The sequence below is a fragment of the Syzygium oleosum genome, unplaced genomic scaffold (genome assembly GCF_021117445.2).
Source record: "Syzygium oleosum isolate NSW1041296 unplaced genomic scaffold, Sole_v2.1 Sole_v2.01, whole genome shotgun sequence".
Classification (NCBI taxonomy): Eukaryota; Viridiplantae; Streptophyta; class Magnoliopsida; order Myrtales; family Myrtaceae; genus Syzygium; species Syzygium oleosum.
The window spans coordinates 11,051,530-11,069,072 of NW_026607485.1; the positions used below are offsets into that span (position 1 = coordinate 11,051,530).

Genomic DNA, 17,543 nt, shown 5'->3' on the forward strand with positions numbered 1-17,543 from the left:
TCTCATGTTATTTGTCTAAAGAGTCGCCCGTTCACATGTGTATGGTGCAACTTGTATGTAACAAGAAATGAGAAAAATTATGTCAGATACATATATGTATATACAAACTTCAATGTTTTCAATAGCGCACATTTTGCTACGTACATAGACACAATAAAGCTAAGTTTAAAAGTTATCGCAGCGAACTTCTATACTTGAATATACATTCACTAATTTAAATACTCTGTTAGGATTTATCACATCACTTTATAAACTAGAATTGTACACCGGTTTTTATAAACCTATCTTCTCTTATTGGGCTTTGAGCTCATAATGGGCTTGACCCAAGCCCAACCCAGAGTCTTCCAAAGTTCCCTGGAGGGACCAGTCAACAAGAGGAAAACTTCTCTTTGGCACAAAATGCACGTAGAGCATGTTTCCTGAAAAAGAGGAAAAGCTCCTGTGTGATTGTAATGTTGGAGCTTGACCGAAATGAAAAACAAAGGAACATAGTGCTTGTGTTTGTATTGGTGCCGAGACAAGAGAGCGAAGATAATGTTTTGTTAGATCAAGGGGCATATTTGGTGAACATACGGGTGTTAATCCGAGTGCGTGTACACTTTCGAGTGGCCTGGATATACGAGTATTACTTAGAGCAATCTCGATTTTTGAGGTACGATTCCCCGAAACCCGTCTATTCTCTTCCCATAATGGCAAGGATAAATGAAAGTTTAAAGCTCAAGCATAGTATACAAAAACTGGCCAGTGAAAATTACATAACGTTATAAGATGAAACCACTGGCATGAGCTGCATTGGCCTCTAAAACACATTGAAGATTATAATCTAAAGTACGTGAAAGAGCACTTTATTTGAGTCCTGATGGACACATTCATAGAACTCATCAAGAGAGACAAGGCAGCTTCTTCAGTTCTCAGTAGGAGGCTTGTGGGCTGGCTTGTGGGGGAAAGGAGGGCCCTTTGGCTTCTTCTCTGGGGGGTGCTCAAACGGTGGCTTGTGCTTCATCGGGGGCTTCTCGCCCTTACCCTTTGGTGGCATGTGCTCCTTCTTGGGCGGCTTGTCGTGGAAAGGAGGGCCCTTTGGCTTCGGCTCTGGGTGGTGCTCAAATGGTGGCTTGTGCTCCTTTGGCGGCTTCTCGCCCTTACCCTTTGGTGGCTTGTCCTCCTTCTTGGGCGGCTTGTGCTCGGGGAACGGCTTGCGGTCCTCCTCAGCGACCTCCTCGGCGAGAATATGGCCGTGAGGGTGGTGGTGATGTGGAGGCTTGTGCTTGGGGAACGGCTTGTGTCCATCTTCCTCAGCGTACTTCAAGAGGAGTCGGCCGCCGCCGGGGTGGTGCTTGTGGGGCGGCTTGTGCTCCTTTGGGGGCCTTTCCTTCTTGAACGGGTGGTGGCGGTGGTCGAGCTCCTCCGCGATGGCGCTCGTGAAGAGCACCAGGCCTAGGAACAACACTAGCAAGTACTTGAGAGACATGGTTCTCTTTGCTGGTTTTGGTCAGTGAAGGGTGAAGTGAAGTGAAGTGAAGTGAAGAGGCGGGAAGGTTGGGTTATATTTATAGTGTCTTTGCACCAATGATGTCAGCACACGTGTCACTCTAGGTTTGGACTTATTGGTCTTTGAAATTTGGACTTAAAGAGTGTGAAAATCAAGGTTATGGGCTTAATACCCAAAAAAACCTCAAACTTTAGTTTTTGTCTCATTTCTACCTTTTGTTTCATAAAAAACCTCCAATTTTAGGTTATGTCCCAATTCTACCCTAAACTTTTTTTTGTCTCATCAAAAACCCTCAACTATAAGTCCAGTCTCAATTCTACCTAAACTTTTTTTTGTCTCATAAAAAACCCTCAACTTTAGGTTCAGTACCAATTTTACCCTAAACTTGTTTTATCTCATAAAAAAATTCCAACTTTAGGTCAAGTTTCAATTTCACTCTAATTTTTTTGTTTCATAAAGATCTCCATTAACTCTCTATCAAAATCACCCTCAGGATTTTGTGCTTATCGATCTCTCATGCTTGGGAATGTTCCATCTCTCGCGGTCGGAGAGTGCTTGGGACACTCAAACAGCTCTTGCTTGAGAGTTTTCTATCTCTTGGTTGTCAACGAGAAATTTTGGACGGAGGGTTAATAGAGTCAAATTTGTGACTCAAGTAAAATTTTGTGGTTTTTTATGAGACTGTAAAAATTTTACAATAAAATTGAGACTGGATGGTAAAATTGGGACAAAACCAAAAGTTTGAGATTTTTCATGGGGCAAAAAAAAACTTAGGGTAAAATTGGGACAAGATATAAAGTTGAGGGTTTTTTATGGGACAAAAAATTTTTATGGTAGAATTGGGACATGACCTAAAGTTGGAGGTTTTTTATGAGACAAAAGGTAGAAATGGAACAAAAGCTAAAGTTTGAGGTTTTTTTGGGTATTAGGCCTTTTAGAATGTGTGCGGCAAAGAGAAAGTGATTGCTTGATTTTTATTTTTATTTTTGGGTCAAAAAAGTGATTGCTTGATTGATGGGGCCAAAACGAGTTGAAAAGTTTAACAATTTGGCTTAGGGCCGTTTGACAACTGGCCAAATAGTGAAAATTTCTGTTCTTTTGTTCTAGAATCAGTTTTGGAATAGAAATCCGTTTGTTAAATTTTTTGATTATGGGCACAAATTCTTACAAATTTGTGCTTAGAATCAGTTTTGGAGCAGAATCAAGAATAAAAAAAAAAGTAGCTTCTTGATTCTGGGAACAAAAATGAGAATCAAATTTTTTTTCTTCTTCTTTTTCTTGGTTTTTAATGCAGCTTCTAATGTCCGACGCGAGGGCCACCCTCGCCGTATCTGGCAAGATTAAAATATTTTAATAAAAAAATGTTATTAATAAAAAAATATTTTACCGGCCATGAACAAAAAAAAATTATTTTACCAGTCATGGCCGGTTATTGGGCCATAAAAAAAATATAATTAATAAAAAAAATATTTTACCGGCCATGGCCGGCGACCAGGCCATGGCAAAAAAAAGAAAAAAATTATTTTCAATAAAAATATCTTTTATTACAATATTTTAATAAAAATATTATTAATAAAAAAATATTTATAAAAAAAATATTTTACCGGTCTTGGCCAAAAAAAAGAAAAAATTATTATTAATAAAAAAATTTATTAATAAAGAAAATTTTTACCGGCCATGGCAAAAAATAATAAAAAAAATATTTTAAATAAAAGTATTATTAATAAAGAAAATTTTTACCAGCCATGGCCAAAAAAATAAAAATATTATTTTTAATAAAAGTATTATTAATAAAAAAATTATTTTACCGGCCATGGCCAAGAAGGAGGAGAAGAAAAAAAGAAAAGAAAAAAAAGAAAAAAAGAAATAAATATTTAAAATTTTAAAATATTATTAATAAAAAGAAATTTTATGCCGTTACCAAACGCATTTCTGTTCTTTTACTATTTCGGGAATAGAAATTTTGGGCCGTTACCAAACGCCTTCAAATACTCAGAATCAATTTTCGGGCACAGAATAAAAAAGAATCATTTCTGAGCAGAATCAGTTCCCGAGCACATAATCATTGCCATGCGCACCCTTAGCCGCTCGCTCGAGATTGATCGATGGGGACCCTTGCTTGCTCCGTAAGAAGACATTGAATATCACCGCCATGGAATAATAGAAGATTGCAGTGCTTTTGCTAACTTATCTTTGCATGCATGCACATATTTTAGAAGATTAAATTTACGAACACAGAGCATATATGAAAGATGTTGGAGCAAGGAAGAACTCATGGGAAAATGCTGGAAGGTATAGAGATTGATTTACAAAATGGATTTATCAAGCCGATGCAATGAATTGTGGATCAAGAATTGCCTCGACCGTTCTCTTGTATTTCAATCCGTGTCATTTGCTCATTATAATGAGAGGTCGGATTCACTTCTAAATAATAGAAATAAGCAGGATATGTAAGTGTTGAGATCATATAATTTCACATAGAGCCTACCCTAATTTTCTTAGATCAATATTTATAAGTAATTTTTCCCATACTCCTTGCGCTAATTAATGATCGGATGGGTACATTGTGTTTATATTAATGGATGAACTTAACATTATATATGCAACCATTTCCTCCAAAAACTTAAGTTGTTTGAGTATGGTGTAGAATATATTTTATATCTTAACCAATTGAGTTATCTTGAAATGCAAAAACATGGAATGATTTACAACCCCATAAACATGGATCGATTTCAACACGAGGCGATTGAGCGGGCATGTCTGCGAGCGGCATTCTTGCTTGTGTTTAGACTTGAGAGTCAGAAGGAAATCTCATATCAGACATTTCAAACTCTTATCAGACCTTTTGCTGATGCCCCTTGTAGCTATGCTTCTGGCTTTAAGGATTTGAGTCAAAAGTTGCTGCTAGTAGGGTGTCAAAAAAGCCCGCGCTGGCCCGACCCGGCATAGCCTAGCCCGACTCTACCCTAAAATTTCGGGTTTTTTAGGGTCGGGCCTCTCCCCTCTCTCTCTCTCTCTCTGCGCGAGCACGACGGATCCGATCGCCCCTCCGCTCGCCGTGGATTTCTGTTTCGATGCCTTACACGGCCAAGTCCTCTCCTACTGGCACTTCTTCGACTCGATCCGCAATCTGGGCCTCCTCCGCGACCTCTCCAAGGTCCTCTACGTCTTCGCCGAAACCAGCCACGAGGTCATGGCGCTGTCTGAGTCGAGCGTCGCCTACGTCACTGGGGTCGAATTGATTGACTCGCCACCTCTGGTAAGCCGCGCTGATCCGCACAATTTGCCCTTCTTCGATGGGGTTTTCGATTTGGCGTTTAGTGGGAATTTGGAGGAGGCTCTGTTCCTGTTGCGGTTTGTGGCGGAGATAGAGAGGACGGTGAGGTTCGGAGGGTCGGTGGGCTTGTGTGGTGGTCTTTGAGGAGTGCAGTGACGCGGAGATGGAGGAGATTGTGAGTTTGTTTAGGAAGTCTGAGATTGGCTAGAAGCGAGTTTTTGCCCCCCAAATGTTCTCTCTTTCGAATGTGCAAGCGAAGGGTTCTGTTTTGGGAGCTCAAATTCTGATTCGCAATGAGTCTTTTTCAAGATGGGTTGGTGTCATTTTTGAAGTTGAAGCTCGTGTAATGTTTCTTTCAAGTGAATGCATTTTCATGAGATCGTCTAGCCAGGAGATATTTGACATTTTTGAGTTTACGCTTTGCCATTTTGTCTGTTTTGGTGATTTGATCTTATTAAAATGCAGTCTTTTGGTGGAGAATGAGTTTCAATTATTGAGTGGTTCAGCGGATATTGGTAGAAATGCTTTGACTCGCTGTCAGGTTGGAGTTCCCGTGCTTCTTGACTGGTTTGGACACTTCTTCATTCTGGGCGATTAAGAGTTCCTTTCTACATTTGTCGACCCTGCAATTAGGTAGGTCTCTTCTATCCAGACCATGGTTAAGTTCCGTCTTAATATTTTACATTTTGAATTAACTAGTTGTGCGATTGTGAAGGCCATTGATCGACACTTTTCCTGCTAAGATGAAGTACGAGTGGAAGTGGCATTTAGAGGCTTGGAGATACGGATCTGATTTAGACTATGAGCTATGAGGATGGATAGCCGCAGGACAAGATCTTTGTCAAATGGGGTTGCCGAACATACCGGGGTTAAGTGCAAATTGTCCATTTTAGTGGAGGAATTGTTGGAAATGCTAGCAGGAGGAAATACTGGGGACAAAAAAAATATGGCCACAATTCTCATTCCTTCCCTTTTCACTGATTTCACTTTCTTTTTGTCCTTACTCTTTTCCCAAGCACAGTGCAAGTGTCATCTGTTGGAGGATAGGTCTTTCTACCCTTCCATTTGTGCTGTTGAGTTCCTGTCTTTAGCATCTGTCTGATCTAATATTTCAATTGTCAGATCTGCTCGACATTAACTTATCATGTTTGAACGTGATTAAACTGTCCTACACTCTACCTTTATATACATGGACTGCTGTGGGAGGCTTACGTAAGTAGTGTTATTTTTGACTTCTTGTTCTTATGTTCCTGCTTGGCCTAGCAACATATATAGAATAATTAAAGGTTAGGAAAGTGAGATTCATTTTACCACCAGAGTCAATGAGAGAATGTTGTTTATTGCTCCCTCTGTGTTTGCACTGTTGTTGGGAGTAGACTGAAATGAAGATTGAGGTTGGTTTTCTGAGATCATTGTCCCACCATTTGCACCATGAAACTTTCTGTTTATGTGCATTATGATGCGATTCTTATCCTAGTGTCACAATGTGCTCATGCTTCTACATTCTCTTGCAATTTCTCAAGCTCTCACCTCAAGAATCTTCACAAGATCCCATCTAACATGTTCAGAAAGGAGGCAAATACAAGATTCCTTGTACGAGCTTGAGAGTCACAAGCCAATTCAAGTGACGAACATGCAATATAATAAGAACAAAAATGGGGAAATCTGAGGTGAGGGGCGATTCCATGATCATACGTATTCAAGGTTGACACCCATTTTCCAATCTATATGCCAGAAAAAACCCGAAATCCGACCCGACCCGACCTGATCCATCTCTTGGGGTATATGCTGAACAGGGTCTTGGGTCGGGTTAAACGCGACCCTATAAGTTTAGGGTCGGGTCGAGTATCATGAAAACCCGATCCGACCCGACCCGACCCTTTGGCACCCCTTAGTAACCTCCGCTTTCAGAAAGTTGATTTGTACTCGCCATATATAATCATAAATGCAATGATTTATTTGCTTTTCTGATGGAAATGCGTATGTCGCTGTAATAATGCTGCTATGAAAATTGATTTTTGTATCGACAGCATATAAGTTGAAAATCAAGTGTGTTTCTTTTCACGAGGTTTCGTGTGCCACATCCACATGAAACCCTAGAATCAATGTCACATTCCACTCGAGGAATATTTTCATTTTTCATTTTTCATTTTTCGTTGGCTAGACTATAGTTAATGATATTAATTAATAGTGCACATTATTAAATGTTATTTTCGTACGTAAATACACTGTACACCATGCATGGTGTGCTTCTATTCATTTCCCATTGCAATGGTGGACTTTAAAATAGAAAGCTCCGGACATGAAAGATCTCGAAACATCCTACAAGCTTCATAAATCATTAAGATTGATCTAATAAAATTTGCGATCGCTCTTGTTGAAAATATCCCACATCGCTAGACAATATATGTAATATGCTCTTTATATACATGCGGTTTCTGTTTACTTATTAGTTGAAATTTTTAAATTGGATTTTCAAATATGATATCGGAATTAGGGTTTCATCCCTTTCGCACGTGCATCCTACCCTGTTGGTCAAATTCCATGTGTCACTCCTAATTTGGTGTAAAAATATTACATATACTCTTTATACACACGTGATTTCTTTCTATTTATTAGTTTAATATTTTGAGCCGGACTTTTAAACAACTCCAATCAATGTGGTTGCCGTGTTTCGCGTTATTTAACTTGTAAATAGTTATAAAATGTGACGTCACTGCCCATCTCAGCTGGGAAAGTGTCCTTAATTAGGGCAGCCTCGACACAAGGGAAAGCGTTACAGAAACCTTTGATTAGATGCTGATCTTCGTTGTTTTCTTGTGGCCATCCTTGGAAAGATACTGTTCCCATTCGAGCCAAAAAGGACACCACGCGTTGGTCACGTGAGCTTGATTTGCGTGACTTCTTTCGACTGGACAGTGCCGACATTTTTGGGATGGTCGTGCCTTGCGGCTCGCGGTGGCAGATAAGAGTGTCAAAAAGGGAGAATTCCGAACCGATCCGAACCCTTTGAATCGAGTTTCTTTGGATCGGGCCAAGTCGGATCGATCGTATATATGCTTCATCATGTCGAAACACCAAAATGAGAATGGTTCGGGTTGGATACTGATCCGAAACACAAAATTGTTATTTTTTAAATAATGGTGAGAGAAAGAAGCAAATCTGCAATTAACACAATTCCTTCTGAAAATCTCCTTTGATTTTCATGGGTTAAGACCGTTTCACTTTGCACTGGAGACATTTTTTATTCAAAACTTCGAAGAGAATTATAGAATATTGAGAAGGACACGACGAGTTAACAATGGTCTGAAAAAATTTTAGAATAGACGCGGGATGTGTAAGATTTTGATTATATAACCTGTCTGTTCAATGATGTTCAACAAATGCCAATAGAAGGAAGGCCTTTTAATTAGCCAATTCACCTTGTAAGTCTTGAATTAGATTTTGTCTTAGCCTAAAGAAGCCAACCCGAACCTTAGCATATCCCTTAAAGGCTACACCGACCACGAGGTGTAAATGGATTTTGGGTATTGTCGGGGCCAGGGTAAGAAGAAGATTATGACCGGATAGAGGGGCTGGCAAGTGCGGATATCAGCACGCTAAAATAAGGAACGTATGAGTGGAGCCCGTCCTGTTATGGAAAGGAGGATAATACAATTAAATCCAAGAAATCTAATGGCTTGCCCAGGTTATGTAACCACAGCTTGTTAAATCCTATAGGGTCCAAAATCGATTATCATGTTGTTCATCCCATCCCCTCTTGTCCTCCACGTATTCAATGTCTAAGAACCTCACTAGGGTCGCTGTCATAGCTGAGATCAACAGTGACGCCGCGCAATGAGCACTTTAAGAACAGAGGGGCGACCTTGACATGTCGCATAAAATCTAATTGGAGAATTCAATACGTAGCATGCATTAAAATGCTTCAGAAGAGCTATGAATTAGCTTTCGGCTTTTTGTCTACGGCATTTTCTTACCCCTCGCACGTGTTTTGCTTATAAATCAATGCCTAACGTTAAAGCCATGTCCCCCTGAATGGAAATTCCTCCTGAATCCCGTCTCGAGAAAGTTTGGTGCACATTCTGTGGGTCAATGTGATTGCAATTGCTTCAGGAGATGGGGACATTGCTTCCCTGATTTCAGTTAGAAATTAGAATAAGATTAGATTTCTGTCAAGAACAAACGGCTACTTAGTCCATCTTGAAATGATATTGTAATCCAAAAAGGGAAGCATCAAATTCAAAACCCTAAATGGTTTCTTTAGTGAGAAGCTTGCTTAAGTTTTTGGATTTGAATAATGAAAAAAAAACCACAAAAAACTTCAAACTATGCCCAATATGATACGTTTACCCTGAATTTTTTTTATGACATCAAAAACCCCAAACTATACCTACTATGATACATTACCCTAAACTTTTTTTTGTGACATAAAAAGTCCCAAACTTATACGAGTGTGACATATTTACCTTCCGTCGAAATTACGTTAGATGATTTTTCAGGCATAACAAGGTTGTTTTTATTTCACTTAAGTCACACGGGAACAATATCAACACTGTCTGCTTTCTAGCATCCGTATAAGCAAATTTTTAACGGTTTTCGTTGACGGAATTTTGACGGAGGGTAAATGTATCACACAGGTACAAATTTGATATTTAAAAGTTTAGGTTAAATGTGTCACAGTTGGTGTGATTTAGGATTTTTGGTAGCTTTTGCTCTTGAATAATTATATTTATGTACCCTTTCAGGGTCACCCTTGGAAGCACGGACCTTTGCACTGTATTGATTGCTCGGTATGTGTAGGACAAAACCGCTTCCACATCCGGCGAACGACTTGCCGCAGCATTTGAACATTGTTTTGATGTCGTCAAGAAGCACAGACCTATATGTCCTCCATTAGTTACCTAATTTGCATGGGATGGGAAAACTTTCACATCGTGAAGGATTAGTCGATTGTCAATGGTCGCCAGACACCCGCAACGTGGTGTTCACATTCTTCTTTCATGTAGTAATATACGTCTTCAATTTCAACCAATTTGTCAACCTTATCACACTTGACGTTTCCATCATCTTTATCATCATGGTGGCATCAAAACATGAAGATAGACTGTGTTATCGTATCAGGACAAGAGCATCTTAACGGTTTGAATTATTAAAATAGAATTAACTTTACGACTACGTACACTGGAGAAGAGAATATGATGTGCTATTGCACCTTTTGCTTTTCTTTTTCGGCCGTGACTTTCTTTCCATGTGTGGAAAGTTATTTGGAATTTTTATCAATCTATCCTTGAGCAGTAAGTATGGATGAAAGATGTGTATGCTTGAAGATAACTACTATATGTGAATGAATTTCTACTTAAAAGTGTGGTTTTGGTAAATTTTCCCATTTTGATGATAGATCTAATTAAAAAAATTTGTGTTGAGTACAGTTACATAACGAGAGCAGACAGTTTTTGAGATAGATCAATGCCAATAGTCTACCATAGGACGACCATGCATCATATTAAGGGTTTGTATCAACTTAATGTGTAATGGACGATTTTTTATTGTAATGCATTGCTGCATAAACGGAAGATGTGTATGCTTGAAGAGAACTAACTCATGTGAATGAATTTTCATGTATCATCGATCTAAAGTGTGGTTTCGATAAATTTTTCCACTTAATGATAGACTTAATAAGAGTTTGTGTCAAGTTCACCGACACCATGAGATCAATAGTGTTTGTGCAATAGAATTCTTCATTGACGATAGAATTACTAAAATTCTTATGCCTGAACCTCGGAAATTCCTAAGACTTGCGCACTTGATTGATATCGATGTTCTTATGTTACGAGCAAAAATCACATGGCATCGAGAGAGCAAACAACTTCATTACATCATCGAGCATATTGCACCTCCTAAGAGTATAATAACCAATTTTAGCTTGACTTATCTGAGGTCGGCACGGTGCAACTTTAGCTTGTCTATTTAACCCGCCAGATGCTAGTGAGGGTGGACCTCGCCATCATCGGGCGAGGCCCGACATGGCCGGCCCTCGCCTGTGGGTGGTCGCCACGGCTAGCTAACCGGCCATGGAAGAAGGACAAAAAAAAGACAAAAATATATAAAGAAATCAAAAAAATGTTCATGACAGTACTAACTGTACCATGTGGGGCGACCGGCGTCCACATCAGTGATCACTGGCCAAAATTAGCTAGAAGGACTATATTGTCAAATCATCAAACGGTTTAGAATTTAATTAGCCGAATTGAAAAGTGACATCATTTTTCTAATAACTATCTCAATTTGTGTGGGACGGGAAACTCCCACTTCTGGAAAAGGACTAGCCAATTGTCAAGAGGCATGAAACACTTCACATTCTTCTTTCTTGTACTAACCTACATCTTCAATTGCCATCAACTTGACATAGTAGTATCAAAATATAAAGATAGACTCTGTCATCATTTCATGACAAGAGCATCTTGACGGTCCAAATTATTAGAATAGGTAGAAAGTCACTCATAAACTTTACGACTGCATACGCATGTAATCGGATAAATAGGAAAGCGGGGCCTCGATCTAGGTTATAATATTGATTAGGGCCCATTAGGTTGCGGACAAAAATCGACATGACACAGCACACCGGAGAGGAGAAAATCATGCGCTATTCCCACCTTTTGCTTTTCCTTTTTGGCCATGACTTTTTTCATGTGTGGAAAGTTACTAGGAATTTTGTGGATCAATCCTTAACTAACCTATTTTACTATAGTAAAGTATCCTTACAGGGATGGAAGATGTGTGTGCTTGAAGAGAACTATCTTATGTGAATGAATTCTCACGGTATCTTCGATCTAAATTGTGGTTTTGGATAATCTTTTCACTTTGATGACAGACCTAATAAAAATTTGTGTCGAGTGCACTGACATAACAGGATCGACAATACTTGTGTAATAGAGATTCTTCACTGACGATAGGATTAGAAAAATTCTTATTACCCGAATCTCGGTACTTCCAGACCTAAGACTTACACACTCGATTGATATCATTGTTCTTATGTTATTAGCGTAAATCACATTATATAGAGAAGAGATTACTTTATTAAATGATCGTACAGATGGCACCTCCTAAGGGTATGGCAAACAACTTTAGCTTGTCTTATCCGAAGTCGGCACGATGCAACATTGTTCATTTTCCATTGACGACGTGAATCACATTTAAAAAGTTATGCTCACATGGGCAAGATACAAAGGAGTGTATCTTGGCTACGGCACTTTCTAGGGCCTCAGATTTAGCGATTGTGTCTTGAATATAAAGCATATTCAAATTAGTGAATTGCCTTAATATGACGTCACTGCCCACGTCGTTTGCGACTGTGACCTTTAATTAGACAAGGTAGCCGACAAATGAGGCATTAAAAGATAGTGTACAAGATCGAGTTATAACCGCGCAAATCCATGCACGTGTGGCAATTGGGGGCCGATTGAGCTATTGGTAGTACCAACCACTTCGGTGAGTCACATAGGTGTTTGTATGGATAGGACGTGGGACCACACCACCTACAGACATGTGGCCAATCTTAATCTACATGTCGAACTTATTGATTTCATGAAATAGATGAAGTTTATCTTCTTTTTTTTGTGAGACGATACGATAGATTGAACATGATCATCCGTCGAAAAACAATCTTGCAGATCTTGTTACATCTTATATATCATTTTCAAAAGCGGGAGAGTTTCGGGGCTCGAAGATTAATAAAGGTGAGGTAGGGGGTTGTTGGCGATGGATGCTAGGGTTCGTGAGAGAGTTTGCGGGCTTGGGTATTTGTAAAAGAGGATAATTTGGTCTTTTTACCGACTTTCTTTACACTAATCTCATAGATGGGGGAATCCGTGCATATAAGGACGACAAAGAGCTCCCGGAAGGGGAAGAATTTGGCCCAAAACTTCTCCAAGCAATTAATCCGTCGAAGATCTCAATACCTATCTTTTCGAAAGGTTATGCCTCTAGCGTATGGTGTCTCAAGGAGCTAGTCAAGATGGTCGAGTGCCAGAAAACTGGAAGACAAAAAATCATGCCTACTTTTTATGATGTGGCCCTTTCAGAGGTTCGACACCAAACTGGAGATTATGGAGAGGCCTTTCGTTCACATGAAAAGAAGCAGCGATATGACGAAGAGACTATGCGTTAGTGGAAGGCTGATCTCAATGCAGTTGGGGCAATAAACGGATGGGACCTGCACAAAAAGACCAACAGGTGACTGCTATTGTGCCTTGTATCATTAAAACTCGATGCATTTCATTTGTTTCCTTTCTTTTTGAAATTTAATTTCATGCTATTGAAGTTATACCGTAGAAATCACCCTAAATAACATTACAATCCCAATTTTGTCCTTTTTCATTCCAAACAACATTTTCTTTTCAGGTCATTTATTAACCTTTAGAACCAACGCTAATTTATGTACAATGGAATAAATCCTTGGAGAACACATTGCAAATATGTTTGTAGTTTTCACTTTGGTCTTGTCAGAACATAGTTTTCTAACTCATTGCCTTTTGACCTTTAACAAACACTAGGCAAGAAGGTGAGTCCGTAAGAGATAATACCAAGAAGGTTTTCAGTGAGTTGAAAAAGCCTTATATGGTCGTATCAGACAACTTGGTCTATGTCAACAACCATGTGGATGCAATCATGGAAATGATAGGTGCTCAAACAAGTGAAACATGGATTATAGGAATCCATGGGATGGGTGGCATCGGAAAGACAACTATTGCCAAAATCATCTACAATCAGCTTTCAGAAAATTTTGAGGGTTGTTGCTTTCTGTCCAACATCCATGAAATGTCAGAACGCAAAGGCATTGAATGCTTGCAGAATTAGCTCATCTCTGACGTCCTCAAAAACAAAAGCACAAATATAAGAACCATTGATGATGGGATTAAGATCATCAAAGATAGGTTGTCTAATAAAAGAGTCCTACTGCTTCTCGATGATGTGCATGAAAAGAATCATATGGATGCACTTGTAGGTGGGTGTGATTGGTTTGGTAAAGGGAGTAAACTTATTATTATTACCAGAAACAAAGAAGTTCTTGATGTTCTTAAAGTGGACGACCGTTATGACCTTATGGGTATGGATCGCAATCAATCTCTTCAACTTTTTAGCAAACATGCCTTCAGAAGAGATTCCCCTTTGGACGAGTATATCGACCAATCCAACAAGGTGATAGACATTGCTAAAGGTCTTCCGCTAGCTCTTGAGGTCATTGGTTCACTTTTATCTCACATTGAAATGAAAAAGTGGACTGACATATTGGAGAAGTTGGAAAATGTTCCTCACACAAAAGTTCGACGTAACCTGAAAATAAGTTATGATGCATTAGAAGTTCGACACAAGTATCTATTCCACGATATAGCTTGTCTTTTCATTGGATATAATAAAGACGTTATGATTCATTTCTGGGAAAAATCTAAATTTTTTCCAGAAGAAGCTATGGAAGTTCTGTAGAACATGTCTTTGATAAAGATTGAAAAGGACAATGGAGTGTGGATGCACGACCAACTTAGAGACCTTAGAAGAGAAATAGTTCGTCAAGAAAATAACACCAAAATAAATAAGCAAAGTAGGGTGTGGGAAGCTGATGGTAAATGATTTTGGCAATAGTCGTCTTTCCGATACCACCCGTCCCATAGGTTCCGATGATCCATGTTTCACTTGTTTGAGCACCTATCATTTTCATGAGTTTATCTCCCGGTGATCGACTCTGACCAAGCAGACCGGTACTTCCCGATAAGCCTTTTTCAACTTAACTTTTAAGAAAAGTGGAATGGAATATATTCTTGCTTTGCTTTTGTCCTTTTTCGCTATGCGCTCAAGACCTTAACATTTGTCCACCTTTTTTTTAGCATTTCACTTTTTCTCTTCTCCTTTTCGGGACAAGATAGAATCTGAAGGGATATGATTGTCCACTTTGAATCTCTTTATTGGCATCAATTATGTGGTCTATCGTCATACAAATCTGACATTTATCAACGACTTCTTTTTTTGTCTTTTTGGGTCTGGATTTATCAACGACGTTAGCTTGCAAACACTTCTGCAATTTTGTTCCGAAGGTAATACTTTCCCCAAAAAAAGAAAAAAAAAGATGGAATTGTCCCTCATGTTCTTCCTCCTTTATTTTACTTAGGGTCAGATTATTTGATGAAAAATCATTTTTCGGAAATTTTTTTCCGTACTTTCCAGTGTTTGAATTACGTAAAACTATTCGATCGATGGAAAACATTAACCATGGGCTAAAAATAATTACCTTAGAGAAAATTACTTGGCAAGAAGGAATTGTTTTCCCTGATTTCTATCCTAAGTTCTTTGTAATCATTGTTATTTTGATGGATTACAGAATAAACAAAGACGATATCGATTCCAGTTTCTTAGTCATTACATGTTACTTTTAATGATACAAGCCGCATTTAGTGGATTCACATATTACCAATTACGATAAAATCAATTTTTTTCAACTTGTTTCCACCATAATCAAATTTTTCTGATTTACTTTCTCTGAAATTGAATTTCCTAAAAATCGTTTCCCGCGACAATAAAATCTCAGCGAGATAATCGCATTCTAAGAGTTTGTTGTTATATGATTTTCGATTTATATGATGGTATTTGATCGGAAGAAATCGTAAGACGAAATTATCGATGAACATGAGAATTGGAGATCGATTTGTTGTCGTGTGATTTTTGTGGGTGAACGAGAGAACAAATGAATCAGTGTTGGGTTTTACAGAGTGATCTAGTGACATTAATTTTTTTATCTTTTTGATGAAATCTCTACGTTTATGGAAGTCTGACCGTGAGGCACGAACTACCAAATAAAATGAATCGTTGGTGTGATTCCATCTTGAGCAAGTTGGTTCATGGACTGTTCGTAGTCCAAGTCTTCGTAGACTTTGACTTTGCCCCTCTGGTCCTGTGATGTTTCAGTCTTCTTGCACCAACCGTACGTTGTTCTTTTATTTTATCTTATTTTTCTTTGGAAAGTGGTAGCTAATGTTAATACACGTTAAAACGAGGCATGATTTACTTAGGTTTAGATTGTTGGTGTCCTCTGCATCGAAATCATATGGGTTAATATTACCAAAAACCCCAAATTGGTACGTCTGTGATAAATTTATCCCAAACTTATTTTTTGACCACAAAAAACCTCAAAACTTTTACATTTGTGACAAATTTACCTCTGTTAAATTGGATTAATACCATAAAAAATCACAAACTGGTATACATCTGATAAACGGAAGGTAAAGCCCCAAACTGGTACGCCTGTTAGCTGCCATGTGTCATCCAACTTAGAAATTTGACAGTAAAATTTCACAGATGGTAAAATTATCATATGTATACTAGTTTGGGTTTTTTGGTGGTCAAAAAATTAGTTTTTGGTAAATTTGTCATATGTATATCAGTTTGGGGTTTTTCGTGGTATTAACCCAAATCATATCGACCAATCTCATGCAATTTTTAATCTAATGGTTCTATTTTGATGCTAGTCAAAACTATGTTCATACGATACTTTCTAACTTTCAATTTAGTTAAATTAGACGGTATCAACTTTTTTATTGATTGATGACATGATTGGCTAGACTATTAATCTAATGGCGTACATCAGACAGGGGGCCAAGGTGGAAACTCTGAAATTATCTATTAAGCTTATTTTCAAATCTACGGAATAAACATCTTGCTGCAATATCTAAATTAATTTGATAAAATTGAAAATTTGGGACATTTTCAAAGAAAATTGATTTTCCTTGACATCTTAATACAAAACTAGAAATTCTCCTTGATGAAGTTGAGAGTTTAGGATATTTTTAAAAGCAAAAGTTCAAGATCCTCTAGAATATTAGGCTAAAGAGATCCAGAAAATTCACTTTGTACAAAAATTATTTTTTAAAAAAGAAAATGAAAGCTATTCAAATTTTCCCGTTTGTATAGTATCTATTTTCATAAATCTATATATGCGCTTGCTAAATGTTAAATTATGATTTGATCAAATCACTTAATATATCGATTTTAGTACGCTTATTAATATGGCTTGTAAATAACTTGGACTTATTCTCAAACTTAAAATGATAGAGAGCGAGAGTGCTTACGGAGCAAAAGTGCACAATTTATTTATCAAAATCGAAAAAAAAATCCACATATTGCTAGCAATAAAAAATAAAAGGCGTCACCGAGTAAAATCTGAATCATGTTACTCGACAAATTCTCATGGAAAACCCAATTGAAAATATTGAAATTGTGGTCTGAAATCATTTATCAAATGCTGCCGGCCGAAAAAACATTAGTTATCAAATGCTGGCAAGAAGAAACATCAATCAATCAACTATCAAAATAATTAACCCACTTGTCTGATGACTAGTAGCACAAAACCATTTCTTGGGTACGTCAACCGTCATCCACGGCTAAACCCTAAGCCCTAACCCAGAAACCCTAAATCCCAAAACCCCAAAACCCAAAACCCTAAATCCCTAAGCCCCTAACCCCTAAGCCTCTAACCCCTAAACCCTAGTGGTTCTGCTAAAATAATTAGAAGAAAAATCCTTTGATTTAGTTTTTTGTCGGAAAAAAAATCCTTTGATTTAGAAGCCTAAAAAAATGGCGTTGTTATTAGGCCTATTGTAGAGATTCGCAATATTTGGGGGGGCCGTCGTCGTCGTAGTTGTCCTGCGCCCTACACTCAAAACTCCCCTTGTTGGTCCGGCTTCTCGTTGTCGCAATTCCACTTGTTTCCAAGTTATCGATTCAAGCGTC

General features: G+C 38.3%; 1 protein-coding gene and 1 long non-coding RNA gene across 2 annotated transcripts; one reads left to right on the forward strand and one right to left on the reverse strand.

Moving 5' to 3' along the window:
* Positions 1 to 904: 904 nt before the first annotated feature.
* On the reverse strand, positions 905 to 1,468 carry LOC115688951 (early nodulin-75-like). Its single transcript, XM_030614915.2, has one exon. The coding sequence runs from the start codon at positions 1,466 to 1,468 to the stop codon at positions 905 to 907; it is 564 nt and encodes a 187-aa protein (XP_030470775.1).
* Positions 1,469 to 4,338: 2,870 nt separating this feature from the next.
* On the forward strand, positions 4,339 to 6,175 carry LOC115688980 (uncharacterized). Its single transcript, XR_008816722.1, has 3 exons — positions 4,339 to 4,748; positions 5,308 to 5,399; positions 5,482 to 6,175. It is a non-coding gene; the product is annotated as an uncharacterized LOC115688980 (long non-coding RNA).
* The last annotated feature ends 11,368 nt before the right edge of the window (positions 6,176 to 17,543 follow it).

Bases quoted from the DNA above. Each gene is read 5' to 3' on its own strand.
- LOC115688951 (XM_030614915.2), bottom strand. From the start codon at position 1,468: ATGTCTCTCAAGTACTTGCTAGTGTTGTTCCTAGGCCTGGTGCTCTTC.